This window comes from Xiphophorus couchianus, chromosome 15 (assembly GCF_001444195.1).
Source record: "Xiphophorus couchianus chromosome 15, X_couchianus-1.0, whole genome shotgun sequence".
Lineage (NCBI taxonomy): Eukaryota > Metazoa > Chordata > Actinopteri > Cyprinodontiformes > Poeciliidae > Xiphophorus > Xiphophorus couchianus.
Window position 1 is genome coordinate 3,165,056 of NC_040242.1, and position 17,988 is coordinate 3,183,043.

Here is a 17,988-nt window from a genome sequence, read left to right on the forward strand (position 1 = left end):
TAATTTCTGTAGACTCCTGCACTACAGCACAGGCAGAAGGGACTAATAATGAACAATGGAGGCTTGGTCGACCCGTCACACAGGAGCCTAATGCAGGTTGTGCAAAGATGCCCACAGGACAGTCAGCATATAAATAGCTGGGTGTTTAGGCAGTGACAGAGAAAGAAACAAGTAACACCATGGCTAAGTTTCTGGTAGAGTAAACAGGAACATCTGGAAAAGCTTCGTCTGAGGAACCGATAAGGCGGTTTGGCCCCTGGATGATTCTGAAGTTAAAAGTGGATCCATCCAAAACAGGAGAGTTTTCTGAAATTCTTAATTCTTACACAGTTTTGTCATTTTAGTTGAGACCCCATGATGCATACTAACCAACAAGAACACAAGTTATAACGTTTGGTGTTTAAATAAACCCCAGATGTTCTTGGGCTACAGCCAATCAGAGCCAAGAACAATGAATACTGCTCTTGGATTGGCTGTTTTGCAAATATCAGCCAATAGCACATCAAGTAGCATTGAAGCTTGGGAATTTCAGCTTCCCCAAGATTCATATTTTTCTGAAATACTCTAGATACACTCATAAAAAAATATGCAAATATGCATGTTCTCCACAAATAATTTGGAGTTATGTTCCACAGAAACATCCATGAATGCAGAACTGCAATAAGCGCGGTGCTCTGTTCTGAATGTTTTGATTAAGATATAACTTTTTTGAGATGCAGTTGGTTCTGCAGCTCTGCTTTATTAAAACCTGAATTTGAAAATTGAAATCACTGCAGATAACGTCGTCAGTTTTCTCTAGGAGTAAAGATGAAGTTAAACCAAACACAAACCAAATCTAGAAATCCTTCTAAATGTTTTGCAATCATTTCCTTCAGACTAATGCAGATGGTAAACATTGTGATTTTTGTTCTTTCATCACCGTTTGGTTCTGTGTATATGTAATTTAGCATAATTTAAATATGCACTGAAATGTTTGAGTCCATTAATTTACACTTACCCTGCTGAGATGTAGATAAGCTGCCATTTTAAAATGTCATTACAACAGCTTGTTGTCTGTTTCGTTTGCTCCTCTGATGCTTTTACCCAATCTCCTCTCCCACCTTGTTACCCCGAACTTATAAAAGAAATACTTCGATGTTCTCTGCCCAATTGCTTTTCTTTGTCCCTCACTCTACTTTTTATATACCTTTAAACTGTCATCGTCACTCTTTCTCGCCCTTTGCCCACTCTCCATCCTCTCAGCCTCTGAAGTTTCTTCAGTGGATAGAAGCAGAAATAGAGCCGGGCTGTGAAACCGAGCCAGAACAGAAACCAGCTCCGCCTCTATCGTTTTCTGTGACAGATCTTTCATCTGCTTTATTGTTCAAAGCCTCGTCTGGATTTAGATGCTGATTTCTCTGTACTGAGACATGACAGGAGGAATGGACAAGTTTGGACAGAAAGACACGTGTAAACTAAAGGGGAGGAGTAGATACAGAGGAAGAGGAGGGAGGAAGATAGTGAAGATCCACTCTGGTCCATCTGAGGGTGGTGTGTGGCCGTCTCTTCTGCATGTTTCACTCTAATGGTTCCTGTTTCTTCACTATATGACGTCAGTAGCTGCATTTTAATATTTAGCTTATGTCCATTACTTCAGAAATGCGATTAAAATCACACGTGTTCATGCGATGAGTCAATGAAGAACATGCAGCGCCATCATCCACCGACCACTTCCTGTTGTGATCTTCATCATTTCCACCTGCAGTAACATCCGGTTGTTGAACATATGACTTGTGATGCGGGAAGAATATTTCTGTCACAGTTTTGCGAAATATACTAATTTCAGTACAGCTGAGAAATCACCAAAACAACTAGCATGCACTGGCTGGTCGCCCACAGGACGAGACACAGACTTTTAATAAAGATTTTAAGAAAACTTTAGCAAGAAAACAACATTCTCAGTTATCAGTGCCAGCATGTCATTAATCAGATCAATAACTGACCTTTGAACTCCTGCAATAAGAGCGCAGCCCCATCTGGATGGTCGTAATGTTGGTGCTAAAATCGCTTTATTCTTTTAAATGTTCTTTATGCAACTGCTTTTCAATCTTAGAACTTTCTGAGGGAATATTTTGTTCTCATTCTCAAACTACCATAGTTGTCATTTTTAAGTCCTGAGTTTATCTGAAACATTTGACTTTGTGTCTTAATCTTAATAATGTAGCCTAGAAGAGCTGGACGTTGCTACATCTGTTTTGCGCATTGTTCCATCTTCTGGGTAAACACTAAAACACTAAACTTATTTGTATCTGTCTATAATTTTATTTTCAGTAAAGCGCTCAGCTCTGCTGTTCTCGCAGTGAATCCAATCCTCCTGGGTTTCCTCCTGTCAGGGCACAGCTACGCTGCCCGTCTGCAAAGTTTCTTCAAAGAGCTTTGCTACATAACAATATGAAACAGAGGAGAAAAGAGACGGCTAACTAGATCGCTGCCTCCCACAAGAGACAGAGGAGAAAAATCAGAGAACACTCCAGTTTTTTTAGAGTCTGAAAACATCTGCATGTTGCATTTCTGAGTGACTGTTTTCCTTTATGGATCCAAGCTTTAAAAATGAATATTATTCCTGTTGTTTCAGTTCTGCACTTCACTAAATGGATCAATACCCCCCCAATTACACACACATATGCACAAATATACCTTCATTTAAAAAAAAAAAAGGATTTGCTGAGTTTATGTGCATAGCCGACGATCTGCAAATGCAAGCAGAAATGTTTCCACACCAGAGCAAATACCTCTGCATGAGCTCAGGCTGCGTGGCACCAGACGCTGGTGGAACTGGAAGAGCATGAATACATAAGCAGCACCGGGTGAAGCTTCTCTCCCAGCAGCTCCAGCCTCATGTTTTTCAAACACTTCCAAAAAAACTGTGGAAAACACGGGTCTCGTCGCTCCGCTGGGAGAACGCAGCCACTCTAACAAGGAGCCAGAGGAGCAGGGCGGTTGTTAAAAAATCATTTCTTTTGGGTTAAAAAACATCCTCTTTTCATTTTTTTTTTTAGTTCCACCTTTAGATACCAATCCTCATGAGCAGTTTGGCTCTGAAGTCATGTCACTTCTTCTTATTGAAGTGCCTGTTCTAGAAACCAAATTTAGATGGCAGTCTCCCCATCATGTGGGTGTTAAGGTCTGCAGAGATGGTCCCTGCAGAAGTCATTGCCAAGATGCTTCATATGTGACAACTTCACCCCCTCTTTCCCTAAAAAAACCCAAAATGGTGACAAAAATATCATAACTCCTTCTGTTAATGATTATTTAAACAAGTGAAAATGGTGATAATTTCCTGGAAGGAGAAGCGCCGTCTGTCTGATGGGGAAATGTCTATAAATGGATCAGATCACAGTCTGTGCTCAAGTGTGTTTACTTGGCCCAGTTTCACACAGATGAGAGGGAATAACACACGGCTCTGATAAGGAGTGGATGGAGCGTGTGAATCCAAACTAAGACCCTTTCATTTGTAAAATCATGGCAACCCAACCGTCTGCTGCCAGATTCTCGTTTCTGGTCCCAAACTGACCGTCCAAACACAGCGACCTGCCGCCGTTCTGCTTTTCCTACAGATAAGAGAATCTGTCAGATCTGCTGTGTCTTCTCTGGCTGATGAGAGCAGACAGGATGTTCATGTTGTAGTTTGTGTCCAGACTTTGAGAAACCCTGAGGTAGAAGATGCCTGCTCCACTGTTTGCTTGTGTTTCTGTTCTGCTGTTAGGCCTTTGAACGCTGCTCAGTCTGTCGCTGGGACACAAACACAGATTGGGTCTAAAACTGCATTGATTTTCTTTGGAAAGAACTTAACTTTCTGTCTAAGTGACAGCCGTGCTGCGTATCAGGTTGGACAAACAGGCAATAGATCGCCTTTTAAACACAGAACAGGAATCAACACATTGTGTGATTTGAATTTAAGGCATTGCAAGATTTTGTGCTTAGTTTGGACCGGAGAAGAAAATGATCAGAGAAAAAAGGTTTAGTTGGGTTTTGCCCCTGAGATCTTTTTAAGTGGAGATATTATCAGAAGCGTATTACTGCTGTTCAACATGCTCAACAATATCTTGTTTCCCTGCAGCAAAAAGAGCTCAAAGGTGAAAACTGCTAAACAAAAAGAGAGAGTGAATATTTTATTCCATCTGTTTCTATAACCACTTATCTGTGCACTGGTTGAGGTACAGCCTGAACTGGTTACCAGTCCAGTACATGGTAACATGGAGACACACAGGACACACTATTCACACACAAGGGCAAGAAATGCATTCATGGAGAGAACAAACTCCATGCCAGGCAACAGAGTTTTATTTTTCTAGTTTAAAACTCTAGAGAAAATTTTTCAGACTGGAATAGAAGAAGAGATAAATTCAGATTTCAGTGAGGCTAAAGCAGAAAGAGCTGCTGCACTAAAACACAGCTGACCTCTTGGGATTAAGTCACTATGACATAAATGGACCTTGTGGTTCCATGTTTGATTCCCAACAGGAAGTCCTGGTTGCTTTGAAGCAATCTGATTGGCTGACACGTTTCATGCTACACTGCCCCCTGTGGGTTTGGCATGTGTAAATCAGCGTTAAGAGTCGTATTTATGCAGGTTCATGTGGATGGAAACGTTTCTGAAACTGATGCTGTGTGTTATTATTAGTTTTTTAAATGATGTGGTGGAGATATTTGGTTTTATTAAGAGGCAGCTACATAAGTAAAAAACCTCGAGGCCAATTATATAATCCAGGATCCATATATATTTGCACATGATCCAGTTATGCATTAGTTTCACTTATTCTTTTATTAGTTCTGGCCAATATAAAACCATAAACTGCAATTAAATGGAGAAATAATAGAACATCAATATCAATAGGGTATTAGATATTTATAATCCATAGTGCAGTATTGTTTTTTTTTTAGTGCAGTGACAAATGTTTAAAATAAAAAAAGTGTAAAATATTGACATTGGGAGGCAACTCTTAATCTGTTTTTTATTTTATTATTTAAATTCTCTGAGAATCTCCCGGAGCCCTTAAAGCTTTTTAGGGATTTAACCTGCTTCAATTAAAATAGTTGAGTCCACAGAAACTATTCATTTAAACTATTCATTCATTGGATTCATTGACTCGGAAATTTTCCCTAATGGAATTTTCCAGTAAGAGAAGAAATGAGCTATTATCAACTGTCCCTGGCTGTTTCTTCTTTCTGTCGTCCCTTCTCTCCCCTTCAGCGGAACAGAAATCCCCCTGCTCCCTCATTCACAACCATTGTGTGCATTAGTGAGTCGGCTTATATAAATATGTAAATGGATTTTGCTCGACCAGCCAGAACTAGGCCATCATCTCCTCTGTGAACACCTGAATAAAAGTGAAAGATAGTGGACAGAGAAAGAAAGGCCAGGGGTGAAAAGCTTAACAAAATATCTCACTTCAGCAGGCGTGCTGCTTCTTGATTTGGATTAAAACGACACGGATCCGTACTGTACCGGCAGCACATCTAACCTCACAATATCGAGTTTAGGAAAGTGTTTACAATCCTTTCCCTTTATTTGAATGTGAACTTTGAGACTGAAGGCATGTCAGGGATGTCTGGTGGTTTTTGTATTTCAATATTTTTGATCATTTTGTTGTGGTTTATTTATTCCCAATAGGTTTTGCCATTTTCCATTCGATTCTCTGTATCATTTATTGTTCTAATGTTTGTTCTTTTTCTATTGTATTTAGTCCTTTAAGATCAGTGTTGATCTTTCTCTCTTTATTTGTAGTTTCTTTGAGTCTTGGTTCATCTTCTTTGTGCTAATTAGTTTATTTCCCTCCTTGCATTTTTCCATACCTTTTCCTTATTCCCTCTGATTAGCTCATTATCTCAAAACCTGCATTGGTATAAAAAAACTTACTGGTTTCCTTTGTTTATTGTTGGATTCCTTCGTTTCACTGTTTGTCCCTCTATCTGTGCTTCATTTTCCTCCTGCTTCTGTTCTAAGTTTCATTTGATTATTTGAAAAATTCACAATAATTCTCCCAAGAATTGCTTGTAAAATCACACGTCAGACCACAAACATATGTTCCAAATCAAGTGAGAAGGCAATATAAGGGAGTCATTTTCATTCCTGCAAAGTGACATTTTCTGAAGTTTGCAACTCAATTTTGAGTTCATTCATTACCCAAGATCAACAGTTTGGGTCATGAAGACCTGATGAAAATCCAAACGTTTGATCTTTTTGGTTTCAGCAGCTTGGAGGGTTTCATCACACTGAAACATGGCAGCAATGTATGGAGGGAGAAAGCTAAAGTCAATGAAATAAAATCATTTGATACATGTATCAGAGGTAAAATTACAGATGAATCTTAAATAAGGAGTGAATTTAACAAAGAACATGAGAGAAAACAGTTTTTATTTAAAGCAGAAGTTAAGATGGAAAAGTTTCAAAGCGTTTGATTTGACTTTCATGTTGATACCGGAGCGGTGGACTGAGACGATTCCTAGCAGGAAGATCAAAGTGACCTGAGCGCAGGAAGTGGAATTGGCATAAAAAAGTCCCATTAATTTTGGATCCCTGGATTGTTGGTTGGAGGAAGTTTTAGGTTTTTCTCCTCTGAGCTCTGTCAGCGTCAGCATCCAGGTAGAAATCAGCTCTGGGAGAAATGAGGGGAAACACCTGGTGGCTTTCAAGCTACATCAAAGTGGTGGATATTTCCAGAGAGACTTCAGCTTGCTAAAATATCATTTTCTGTATTTTATTGCTATAAGTATTACTGGAAAGGAGTGAAAGAATCATTAGGGCTACTTGGATTTTTATTTCATTTTTAAAGAAGACAGAAAAAGCCAATTAAAGCCAATTATCAACCCAAAATGATTGATAGCAAAATTAGAGACTTCAGTCAATCAGTCAAAGATTAGAATCAGCAAAGATAGTATTCGTTAAATACATTAAAACTAAAAACTCCCACAGTTTGTGACCCATAAACTTATAATTTTATGTACTTTTTCAATGTTTTTTTATAAATTAGACAAAAGTTGAGGATAAAATACTTTGATGCGTAAAAGACGATAATCTTATGATTTCTTTATTTTCTGAAGAATTCAAAATAACTACGAATGTAATTATATTTCATCAAAATAATAAAAATGAAATCTAGGCTTAATAAAAAACATTTAGGTTTGTTATTTTTTATTTTCTAATATGATCTCCATTAATTTATTGACTGACTGTTTTTGTTCCAATCCAATGAAATGAATGAGATGCAACTTAAAACATGTTTACAGGTGAATTTGGTTTGTTGACTGGATTGTTTGTTGTACTGACGTTGAATTGCTGGAACATTTATTTGAGATTGTGAGGTTGATATTACTGTTGATGTTTTTTAAAATTTCACTGCCGTCATCTCCTCTCACACTGACACTCATCCTGCTGTACGACCAAAACCAGCCCAGACTGACACATTCCCAACTGGTTTCCCCAACTGGGAATCAGTTCAAAAATGGCAAAACAACAACAACAGAAAAACACAATGTAACCCAACAAGACACGTCTTCTTCTCTGGGTTAAAAAGAAAGACTGATGGATGAAGGATGGGGCAGACAAAATTAAAAATAAGATGGATAATATAAAAAATAGAACTAGTAACCATCATTGCCAAGTGCTGAAAAGAGGCCATGAAAAGAATCAGACTGAAGCAGAAACGACTTCAGAGAAGGACACAGAGAGGAGGAAGGTTGGGAAAAAGGCTGAGAGGCAGAACGAGTGAAGAACAGAAAGACAATGTGTTGGAGGTGTTAATCAGAGGCTGTAGGTGTGTGTGTGTGTGTGTGTGTGTGTCTGGCAGTATCTTAGGGCTACATCAGTGGCCATTAGTATTTTTCAGCACGAACACACACTTTGACAGTTCGGCTGCTACTGCCCGCAGAGAGGAAAATCTCTGTGTGTGTGTGTGTGTGGGCATGTGTGTGTGTGTGTGTTTGTAGTTTGACCTTTCCTTTCATCTGTTTATCTCACCTCCAGCTGAACTTTGATGATCTAATCTGCACACACACTCCGTCTACATCTGAAATGGTTCAGCACATCATGTGTGGATGAGTCAACCGTTCAGCAGCGCCGCTTTACTCCAATGTTTTCCTTCACTTTTCTCTCTTAAAATTCAAAAACATTTAATTTTTTTTGTTACCCTTCCAGGGGGTCTTTTTGTGGGCTCTAGTGTCCCTTATATGACAGTATGCTGACAGGAAACGGGGAAGGAGAGGGGGGAAGACATGCGGCAAATGTCGTCGGGTCCGGGAGTCGAACCCGCGACGGCCGCGTCGAGGAGAAGGACACACCCAAATATGGGTCGTGCTAACCACTACGCCACCACAGCACGCCCTAATTTTTTTTTTTTTTACATTTCCTCAGTTTTATTTTGTTTTTTAAATCTGTCATTTACAGTAATGGTTAGAATATTACTGGTCTGCTTCAACCTAGAATCATACATCTATTATTTTTTGTTCAGTAAATTCATTTTACCAAACACAACATCAAAGTTTCCATGAGAGCCAGAATAAAACCTGTAGGTTTTCTGCATGTCAGTAGTTTAAAAATACGGTTTGAGAGTTTTTGCAACGTCTCTGTCCTTTTGAGGTTTTCCTAAAACTGAAAGTAAAAAGTTTTAAGTATTTATAGAAAACATAAGTGCCCAGTCTTTGTAAGATTTTAAATCTAACTTGGAGGGTACAAAACCAGATACTTCTGATTTTACCATATCCTTTTTTTAAATTAAATGTATAAAATATTTAGCAATATTTAGTCATTTCTTCCATTTTGTTGCAACATCCTGCAGATTTCTTATTAAATGTTGTAGAAATATTCAAAATCCTTTCACAAAAAAATCCAACAAGTTTCCTGGAATATACCAGTGAAGCAAATAAAGTCTGAAACTAACTCTGCTTTCCTTAGGAAGCTCTTGTACTGTTTTATCTGTCAGATTTATTCTGGAAAGTTTCTTTGTTTCTTTTATTCTTTAATCAATCAGCAGTGTCATTGTGTTGCTAGCAGCGGTTAGCATGTTAATCTGTGGTGAAACTGTGAGGGATTGATTAGACGTTAAAGTAACAGATTCCTGTAGTTTTATGACAAAAGTTTTTTTTTAATTATGGGTCGGCTGTTGATCGACTTATTTTCTTGTCCAGTTGATTCTTTTCTTTCACATATTTTTAAAGATTTCTTTGTAAACCAGTTATTTTGTATCTTTTTGAATGTTTTCTTTTGTTTCTACATCTTTTTGTATTACATTGTTTCGCCACTTGGTTTTTTTGTTAGTGGCATTTATTTTTGTCATTTCTGTCTGTTGGTTTTCTGAGATTTGTATTCTGTCTGAGTTATGTCTCTGTGTTTTTTTATATTCCTCCTTCCTTCTCTTGTTTTTCCATTTTTCCGTCCTGTCCTGTCTTTAGTATTCCTCTTATATATCTGGATTGATCTTTAATCCTTTTTTTTACTGTACTTACCTTACCTTCTTTTTTCTGACTATCCTTTCTCCTTTCCTTCTTCTTATCCTCTTTCTTTGTTTCCTTTCCCATTAGTCTCAAGTCTTCTCTTACCTTGTTTTCTGTCATTAACTCGTCTGTCTGTCCGTCTCCAGGTCATCTATATTTATATTTTCCCAATTTCTTCTTTTCTTTGCACTATGCATGTGTATTCGCGTGCTTGTGTGTGTGTGCTTGTGTGTAGGCGTGCATGTGTGTGTGTTTGGTCTCTGAAGCTTTGCCGCATCCTTCATTTGGCTCACATAAACACACACAGACACAAATGCTTGCATGCACACGCCTGAACACACACTCTGGGAATAAGGCAGCTTGTTGTTATCAGCTCCTACATCAGTCATCTGTCAGCACAACTTTTATCTCTACATCTCTGTCTGTCTGTCTCTCTGCCTCGTTTGTCCTCACTCGCTCTTTCTGCCTCCATAACACACACACACACACTCACACACACTCAAAGCGAAGCAGCACGTCTCTTTCTTCTTATCGTTCCTCTCTGGTAGAACTGCAGAATAAATCAACTGCAGCAAAAAAAAAAAAAAAAAACAGCGATGAAGACAGGAAGATAGTGGCATGGTGGATGCACAGAGGGCCTTGATGGGAGGCGATATGACAGATATATGTGCAGCACATTTTATATTCGCATGAAGAGAAAGGGACAGACTGCAAAACGCCAAAAAGCGAGAAGGAAATGAAAGATGGTTATATGAAAAACTTGCAAATCAGTTTGTAAACTGCACTCATAGCTCTGGGTGTTCTTCATATTCGGCTCTCAGTCTTTATATTCTGTCACAGTTTCTTTACAATCACTGTCACTCTGTCCTCCTCTTCAAATGCCCAAACCATCTCTGGCTCGTTCTAACAACTCGACCTGAGCGTTTCCTACAGTAATCTCATTTCTAATCTGGTCCATTTGGATTAGAGTCGATCGCTCTGATCCATAACTACACACAATTAGCTAAACCGACTCTAAATATGCTTATAACTGCCTATTATAAAAGTTCAAACACCAAATATTCCTTAACATGCATAAAAACACAGAATGAAAGCTAACATCCACAGTCTTACAGCCAATCAGAAGCAAGGAAACATCTGTGAATGGGTGGAAAGTTTGCTGAGCTAATAAAACTCGCAGCGTTTTCAGCTCTGTGACTTCCAGCCTGTTTATCATTACATCTGGCTCAAAACCAAAACAGGCTATTTACTCATTTTTATGTAGAGCATGTGTAAATTGTCCTTGGTGCTAATTGTGGATTTTAGCTTTTACAGTGGAGCTCAGATAGTTTCCACTGTGGATGTTAAAGGATGCTAAACTAAAATGAGCAGTTATTAGCATTTTTGAGGGGTTTGCAAGTACTTGTGTTCTCTCACCCCCCCATGAACAGCAGAGATCCAATGAAACCCAACAACATTCACACTGAAAGGAAGCTCAAAGCTTTGGATATAACAATGCATGAATAAAAATCACAATGAAAAGATGTAGATGAATAATTTTTTTTTATCACAAATAGTTTCATTCTTTATGGTCCTGTTCATAAAGATAAGAGTATGTTTATGCTCCTCTTCCAGGTCCTGGAAATTTTCCTTTCTGCAACCTGCTAGGAATATTATTTTCCCACTTAATCATTAAGCCTCCAAACTAAGGGGAAAAAAAAAATAATCAAATTGCGAGTTAATGAGGTGCTGATAGTATTATTTCACAGCCGGGTTCCCGTGTGCAGCCACTGCTGCCGGATCCCGACCTGTTAGTACAACAAATTAGGAGTTCAGCTTGTGTTCTTATCCGCAGCAAACCTTTGGAGGAGCCTCCATGTTCGCCTCAACGACACTTCAGCTTCATCTGCTAGCAAGCTGAACCGTTATTTATAGCTGTGATATGAGCTGAGATGTAAAACACTAGCTTCAAATGAAGATCTGTAACATGACAATTTCAAGTTCTTGATGCCAAAAAGGTGACTGAACGTCATAAAAACAAGCTCTGACGAAGAACGATCAACTTTGATGTATTTAAAAGTAGACACAAATCTTGATGCACCATTAAAATGAACTGAATATTGAGTTTGATCAGCGTTTTCTCTGTCATCTCATTTCAGATGTTTAATCAGAAGATATGTGACCTTGTGACAGAGCTACACAATCTGAAAACACATATCTTTATCTGGTTCAAATATAGAAATGTGTCAATGATTGAAACATTACATTTTGTTAAATACCATCGTTAAACATTAGATTGTTGATTAATGTGTCATTGCTTATGTTTCAAAAGCAACTCTAAACTTTGTGCTTAAAATAAAATTGCATTTGTGACAAAATAAAAGTCAGAAATTTGTCTTAAAAGAACCGTAACGTGCATTCAAGATTCTAGCAGCATGTTTGTAAAAGGCAACATAAAAGAAAGCAATTTTGTGTTTAAGGAAGGAAATATTACAGTTGTAGTTCATTAGCAATTCTAAAAACAAAAACTTGTAGAGACAAATTTTGAAGCATTATTAAAGCAAAAGGAGCCCCAACTCAATGTTGGCTATAGACACACACTTCAAAAGAACCTGATTTTTGTAAATGTAATTTTTTTAAATAATCAATTTGTAAGCCTCTAATTTCCTCAGAAAAATTAACTTTTTTTGCTGGAAGTCATAATGAAACCACATATAGAAGAGAAACAGCCTTTATTGACCAGCAAAGGGGAAATTCAGGTGTAACAATGTAATTTATAAAGGTTCACACAAAAAGAAAAAGGTCTTAAGGTGTTAAAAACAATATTTTAAAAACATGTTAAACAATAACCAAGAAATAATAATAACCATATAAAGCCAAACTTTATGATATTTATATTTATTGACATACTCAGTTGGATATTTCTTTTTAAAATACTTATTTGTTGCTATTGCTTGTGGGCATATTGTGACATTTTTGAACAGAATATGGCTTTGTGGTTCATTATTCATTCATCTTGGAAGCTGATTTTTAGTTGTGATGATTAAAGAAAACCATGTTCTTTGGTGTTTATTTTTGAATAGATGGTTAAAAACACATTTCATTTTGCTGTTCATCAGAATAACTTCACCAACATTTAAACTGCAACCGTTTTTTAGTTTCTCATCTCAGCAGTTCCATGAATGAAAATGTGCTGATATTAAAACAGGTAAATAAGATGCATCTGAAATCCATCCATCAAGCTGTCATGATGTGTTTAGTTTTACAGATGTGTGAGGAAGGTGAGCTTTTTAAAGAAACATGAAGGCCAGAGCAGAGCGAGCACTGCTACTGTTTGAAAATGTCACCAATCCATCAATCTGATAGGTAAAGGCCAGTCCTCTCATTATACTGGATGTGTGTGTGTGTGTGTGTGGGTGTGGGTGTGTGTGTGTGCTCTTTGAGAAGAAAAGGCTGCTGACCCAGCGAACACAGCACACACCTATATACACACACACTCACCATTATGTGGTGTATTTTAATGAGCGTCTTGGGGATCATCTATAATTCATTTATAACAGGTCTGGACTGATCACTGGGTGGTGTGTGTGTGTGTGTGTGTGTGTGTGTGTGTGTGTGTGGGTGTGTGGGTGTGTGTGTGATAAGTATCCTGGAACCTTAAGCATTCAGACCTAAATGAGAATAAAGCAGCATCTCATCAATAATGATGCTAACTGACTGTTGTCTGTGTTTCAGGTTAAATGAATCTTAAATCCATTTCCAGCAGGTTTTACCTGCAGAGGTTTTCCTCCTGAATCTCAGCTGCATTAACAGTTTAAACATCTCGGCTCATTTGAGCATGTCGAGCACAAATCTCAGAACAATAACTCATTGATCCCTGTGTGACTTGTTACAGCTGTAGCACATGACACACTCCTCCCAGGATCAATAGATCAGATGTCATGTTCATTACTCTCTCTGCTGGCAGGTGTAGCGCTCTTCACTACGACTCAAATCTTCCTGCAACATCCATCATCATCACCTTCCACAACGAGGCCAGATCCACGCTGCTGCGCACCATCAAGAGGTAACGCAAGCACACGCCTCGGCTTTACTCTCATTTCACACAATTTGCAGTTTGGACCAGTTTGGTTCATGGTTGGGACATCAGTAGCTGCATTTCCATCGGCCATATAATTGTGCAAATTATAATAATGAAAATAAATGTGCTCAATAGAAACATTCAGTTTGAGAAAAACTATTGTTTTTGTTGAAAAGTTTTTGTGATAGGATGAGCAGGATTCCACTGGTGCAAAAATTATATTTTTTCAATACTAGGAGAATATCAAAAAAGTTTAGCTATGGAAACATAGCTAGTGAAAATATAATTATCTATCTCTAAAAATGTGTCAGTCATATAAACTTATAAAGATCAATGTGACATTATGACATGTTGCTTTAACTTGTTGCTGGTTTTAAATGTTCATTTATTACTTTAATAATCTGTGCTTGGTGTGTTTGTCATATCTCCTCATAACTTGTTTCTCTCCTATCAGAGTTTTCACTGAGAATCAATTTAAATGCTGCAGGGATTAGCAGTTGCTAACATTTGTTAGCACTGATGCTTTGCAGAAAGAAGGTTCTGCAGAGATTGTAGGTTAGTTAGTTCCCATTTTATGGATCTGGAGCAGATTATTTCAACTGAAATATTTGGTTCCCATGTAACTTTAGCAAATAAACAGCAAATATTCCCAAAATCTACAGGATATGCTGTCCTTGCTAAGAGGAATAAGCCCAGTTAAAGACTTGCTGGTAATTGCATTAGTTCCTATGTTATGGAGGGAGAACAGATTATTTCTGTTGAGAGAAAAAGTTAGAAGCTTTGTGAACGTCTGGCAGGTGGGCGCTTCATTTCATCTTGGAGAAAAACTTTTGAAAAAAGAAAATTCTCTACACAAATAAAATAAATGTTCCATTTTAAAATGCCAAATATGAATAAATAACTGTAAGAAAATGTAATTTCAACTAAAATATAGAACAATCTTCTGAAACATTGAAGTTAAACATGATTCATTTTTAGATAACGTGTAAAAATCCCACTCTGTGAAGGTATTAGATATAAATCTGTCAGAAATCTGAGGAATGATGAGCCTCAACCTTTAGCAGACGCTGTAAAAAGTTTCCTTTGGCTGATTTAGTGATGCTGCAGCAGAATCTAATCAGGAGACATTTTTAAAACCCCACCCTGACCCTGAGCCTCTGAGCCATTGTTCTGTCTTTCATTTTGATGCTATCAGCAGGTTACCAACCAACATTCAGCACAAAAGACACTAAGACACATTTCCCTGTGTTGGCTGGAGTTCAGCTCATTATGCCAGTCAGTCAGCAGGGACTGGCTACGTCTCCGTACTATCACAGAGGACATTGTGTGTCTTCTGTGTGTGTGTATGCGGTGCATGTGTGTCCTTTCCCTTCAGCTCTTCTCAAAGCTCTGCAGTTTTCAACCAATTAAAAGACAATCTGTCTCCCTGGGTCCCCGCGCTCCCTTCGGCTCCCGACGGCTCCGTGTGTCAGTGTGTGTTGGTGTCTGTGTGTGTGTTGGTGTGTCTGTGTGTGTGTTGGTGTGTGTTAGCTTGCCCATGGTGACTTGGAACTGGAAGTAGTTTAGCTGCTTTTGGCTTTTATTTGGTGAATTTGGAACATTTCCTCTCACCAGGGTGCAGCAGGTCCTTTTAGCTTTTGTGTAAAGTTTCATACGTGTCGGATTTTAAAAATGTCTAAAGATGAACTAAAATTCAGTCTTAAAAAACCTTTAGTCATGAAATAATTACATCTTCTGTAATCATCTGTAAATGAATAATGTTTGAAGCTTAGCAAATTGAGCTAAATAAATATTTGTATCTAAAATCATGATTGTTGTAGAAGGTTGTTGAATAAAAATATTGTTTATATAAAGAATCTGAGATGATAGAGTTAATTTTTCTGATGGAATATTTCTTTATTATTCTTGAAATGTACATCAACAAAGTAATATATTAATTTATTTTAATTAAAATACTACTTAGGACCTATTTTCTTTCTTTATTTTGGGTTATTCTCTTTAAATAATATGATATTTTTATGATTACAGTGACTTGTAAAAAGATAAAAGAAATAAAAATACCCTCCATTGAAGTGTTTCTTCTAGTACCTGCACAAATTAGCTGACGGTATCGTGTTTCCAGATGGTGCTGTGACAGGCAGAGTCTTTGAATGGCCTCTATTAGTGTGTAAGTATCCAGCATGTCAGATTAAATTAGATTACCTGAGGGTTTACAGGTTCGTTTATGCAGACGATTTGCCTGTCCTCATTCATGAACAGGACCCTGAGCTACCTAAACCCCGACCTGCAGAGGGCACTCTACCCTTTTCCGGGTCAAGACCGCGGTTTTGCACTTGGAGGTTCTGATTTTTATCACATTCAGCTGCAAACTGATGCAGTGGAAGCCAGAGATCGCAGTCTGATGAAGCCAACAGAGGAGGGTTTGCTGGAAAGCTGAGTTTCAGATTCAGTTGGAACAATGTAGGGGTTACGTCTCTGTTCAGCCGGTGTCATGGCCCGGTCCGCTTTGCCCTTTAACATGTCTGCAGGCTGGAGGCTGAAGGGGAGACCAAATAGGAGATGTATGGATATGGTGAAAGAGGAGATGAAGTTGGCTGGTGTGATGGTGGAGGATGCAGAGGGTAGGACTGAATGGACACAGACGAGTGAAGGGAAAACCTGAAAAAGAAGGAAAAATAGAATAAACTGCTTCCCTGCTGGGTATGAATGGACACTTTGTCTGTATGAAGCCAGGAACCAGAAAGGCAAAGGTGCAGAAATGTGAAACGGCGATGAGAAAACTGACCAGAGTCGTTGTAAACCTCTCCAGGCTTTCACAGGCCAGTAGAACTACTGGTTTTGTTTCGTTTCTAGGGCTTTTTCAATACAACCATCAGTTGTGTGAATGTGGGAAAATATCCCAGAAAATGACATTTTCCAACAATCTGTTTTTCCAAGTAAATCAGACATTTAAATGTTTTAAATGCAATTAAATCAAAGAGTCTGCGTCATATGAAAATGTCTTGAAACATAATGTTTATAGAGTAAAAGCCAATGAGTCAAAGATTAACTGAATATTCGGATTTTTCGTTTTTATATTTTTGTGCTTTTCTTTGAGTTTTTGGGAGAAGATAAAAGCCTTGAACAGCCTGTCCTCAGAGAGTGAAACACAATTAAGTCAAGTGGAAAAGTGAACTCAAGGACGATCTTTCCTCAAAGGTCTTTGTGGTTTAGCACTTTATTCTTTGTTGCACACAACAGAGGTGTCAGTATATTAGTTCCCAAGCTGCACTTTTCTGTTTCGCTCTGACTGAAGGAGGAGGAGGTTTACTGAGAGTGGCCACTTTAAAAGAAGTGTTCATTTGGTGTCTTTATGGGGACGCTGAAGTGCTTTCCAGAGGCAGAGCGATCTCTTCACTTTTCTGCTGTTTGCTGTGAGTCAGAGCAGTTTATGAGGACAGAAACGTGGACAGACAGAAAACAGGCGTTTCTCTGATTCCTCAGACAGCTTAACAGTGAAATATCACTCAACATAAAGCTACAGATGTAGAATTTGATTATTAGTAAGTAAAGTATGTGCTGAAGAGCCAATCTGAAGGTCTGATTGTTGAGCACAGAAATGGAAATCAGATTTTGTTGCATTTTCATTTCAATCTATAATCACCAGTTTACTAAAACTTTGACTTAGTTTTTTCAAATTGCATTGTCATTAAAAGGTGCAACGAATGACTTAAGTTATATGTTACTATTCAAACATTCATGTAAAAATACATTATTGGTATTTTTGATACTAATATGTTGTTTATTGGCTCTAATTGGGTCAGGAACCACAACACACCTGAGAAATGAATATTTGAATTGTTCAAGCATCACATATTCCTTCATATGGATTAATACGGTCAGTGGAAACCATCGTACCTCTGCTGCAGGAGGAAATGGGAATATTCTCATTTCTGCTCTTTAGCGGTTCAACCAATCAGGAAATGAATGGCGCTTCTGGATTGGCTGCTTTGCAGATGCCAAGCAAGTAGCATTGCAGCTATTTTAGTTTCCAAAGCTGCATTTTCTTTCAAATATTTTAGATATACTTTTGTAAAAAAAAAATCATTGAATACGTAGATTTTTTGCAAATAATTTGGAGTTATTTTATTCAGAAAGTAAATGGTTGGGGCTCTACTTTAATCTTTACTCTTTTCAAAGTTTGCTGGTTGTATTCATGTTTCTGAGCTGAAGCTGTTGTATGCACTGAATCAGATGTCCCATTTTAATATTTTGCCCGAATATTTGTGAGTTTTTTCTGACCAGAAACTAAAAATCTGATTTTCTTTGTTTGTTTTTTAATAGCAGTAAAGTTGGCAGAGTCCCACTCTGTCTGCTGGGTCCAACAGAAACATCAAATGTCCACAGTTACATGAATATAGGAGAATCATTTTGGAGTTTTTTGCTCTTTCAGGCTCACTGATAATCATACCTCTGCT

General features: G+C 38.0%; 1 protein-coding gene across 1 annotated transcript in view; it reads left to right on the forward strand.

Annotated features, from left to right (window-relative positions):
• galnt14 (UDP-N-acetyl-alpha-D-galactosamine:polypeptide N-acetylgalactosaminyltransferase 14 (GalNAc-T14)) overlaps positions 1–17,988 on the forward strand; it is a 137,224-nt gene that overhangs the window by 69,217 nt on the left and 50,019 nt on the right. Inside the window, exon 3 of the mRNA XM_028039997.1 lies at positions 13,418–13,516. Within this exon, the coding sequence (XP_027895798.1) occupies positions 13,418–13,516 (99 nt within the window). The remainder of the gene's footprint in view (positions 1–13,417; positions 13,517–17,988) is intronic.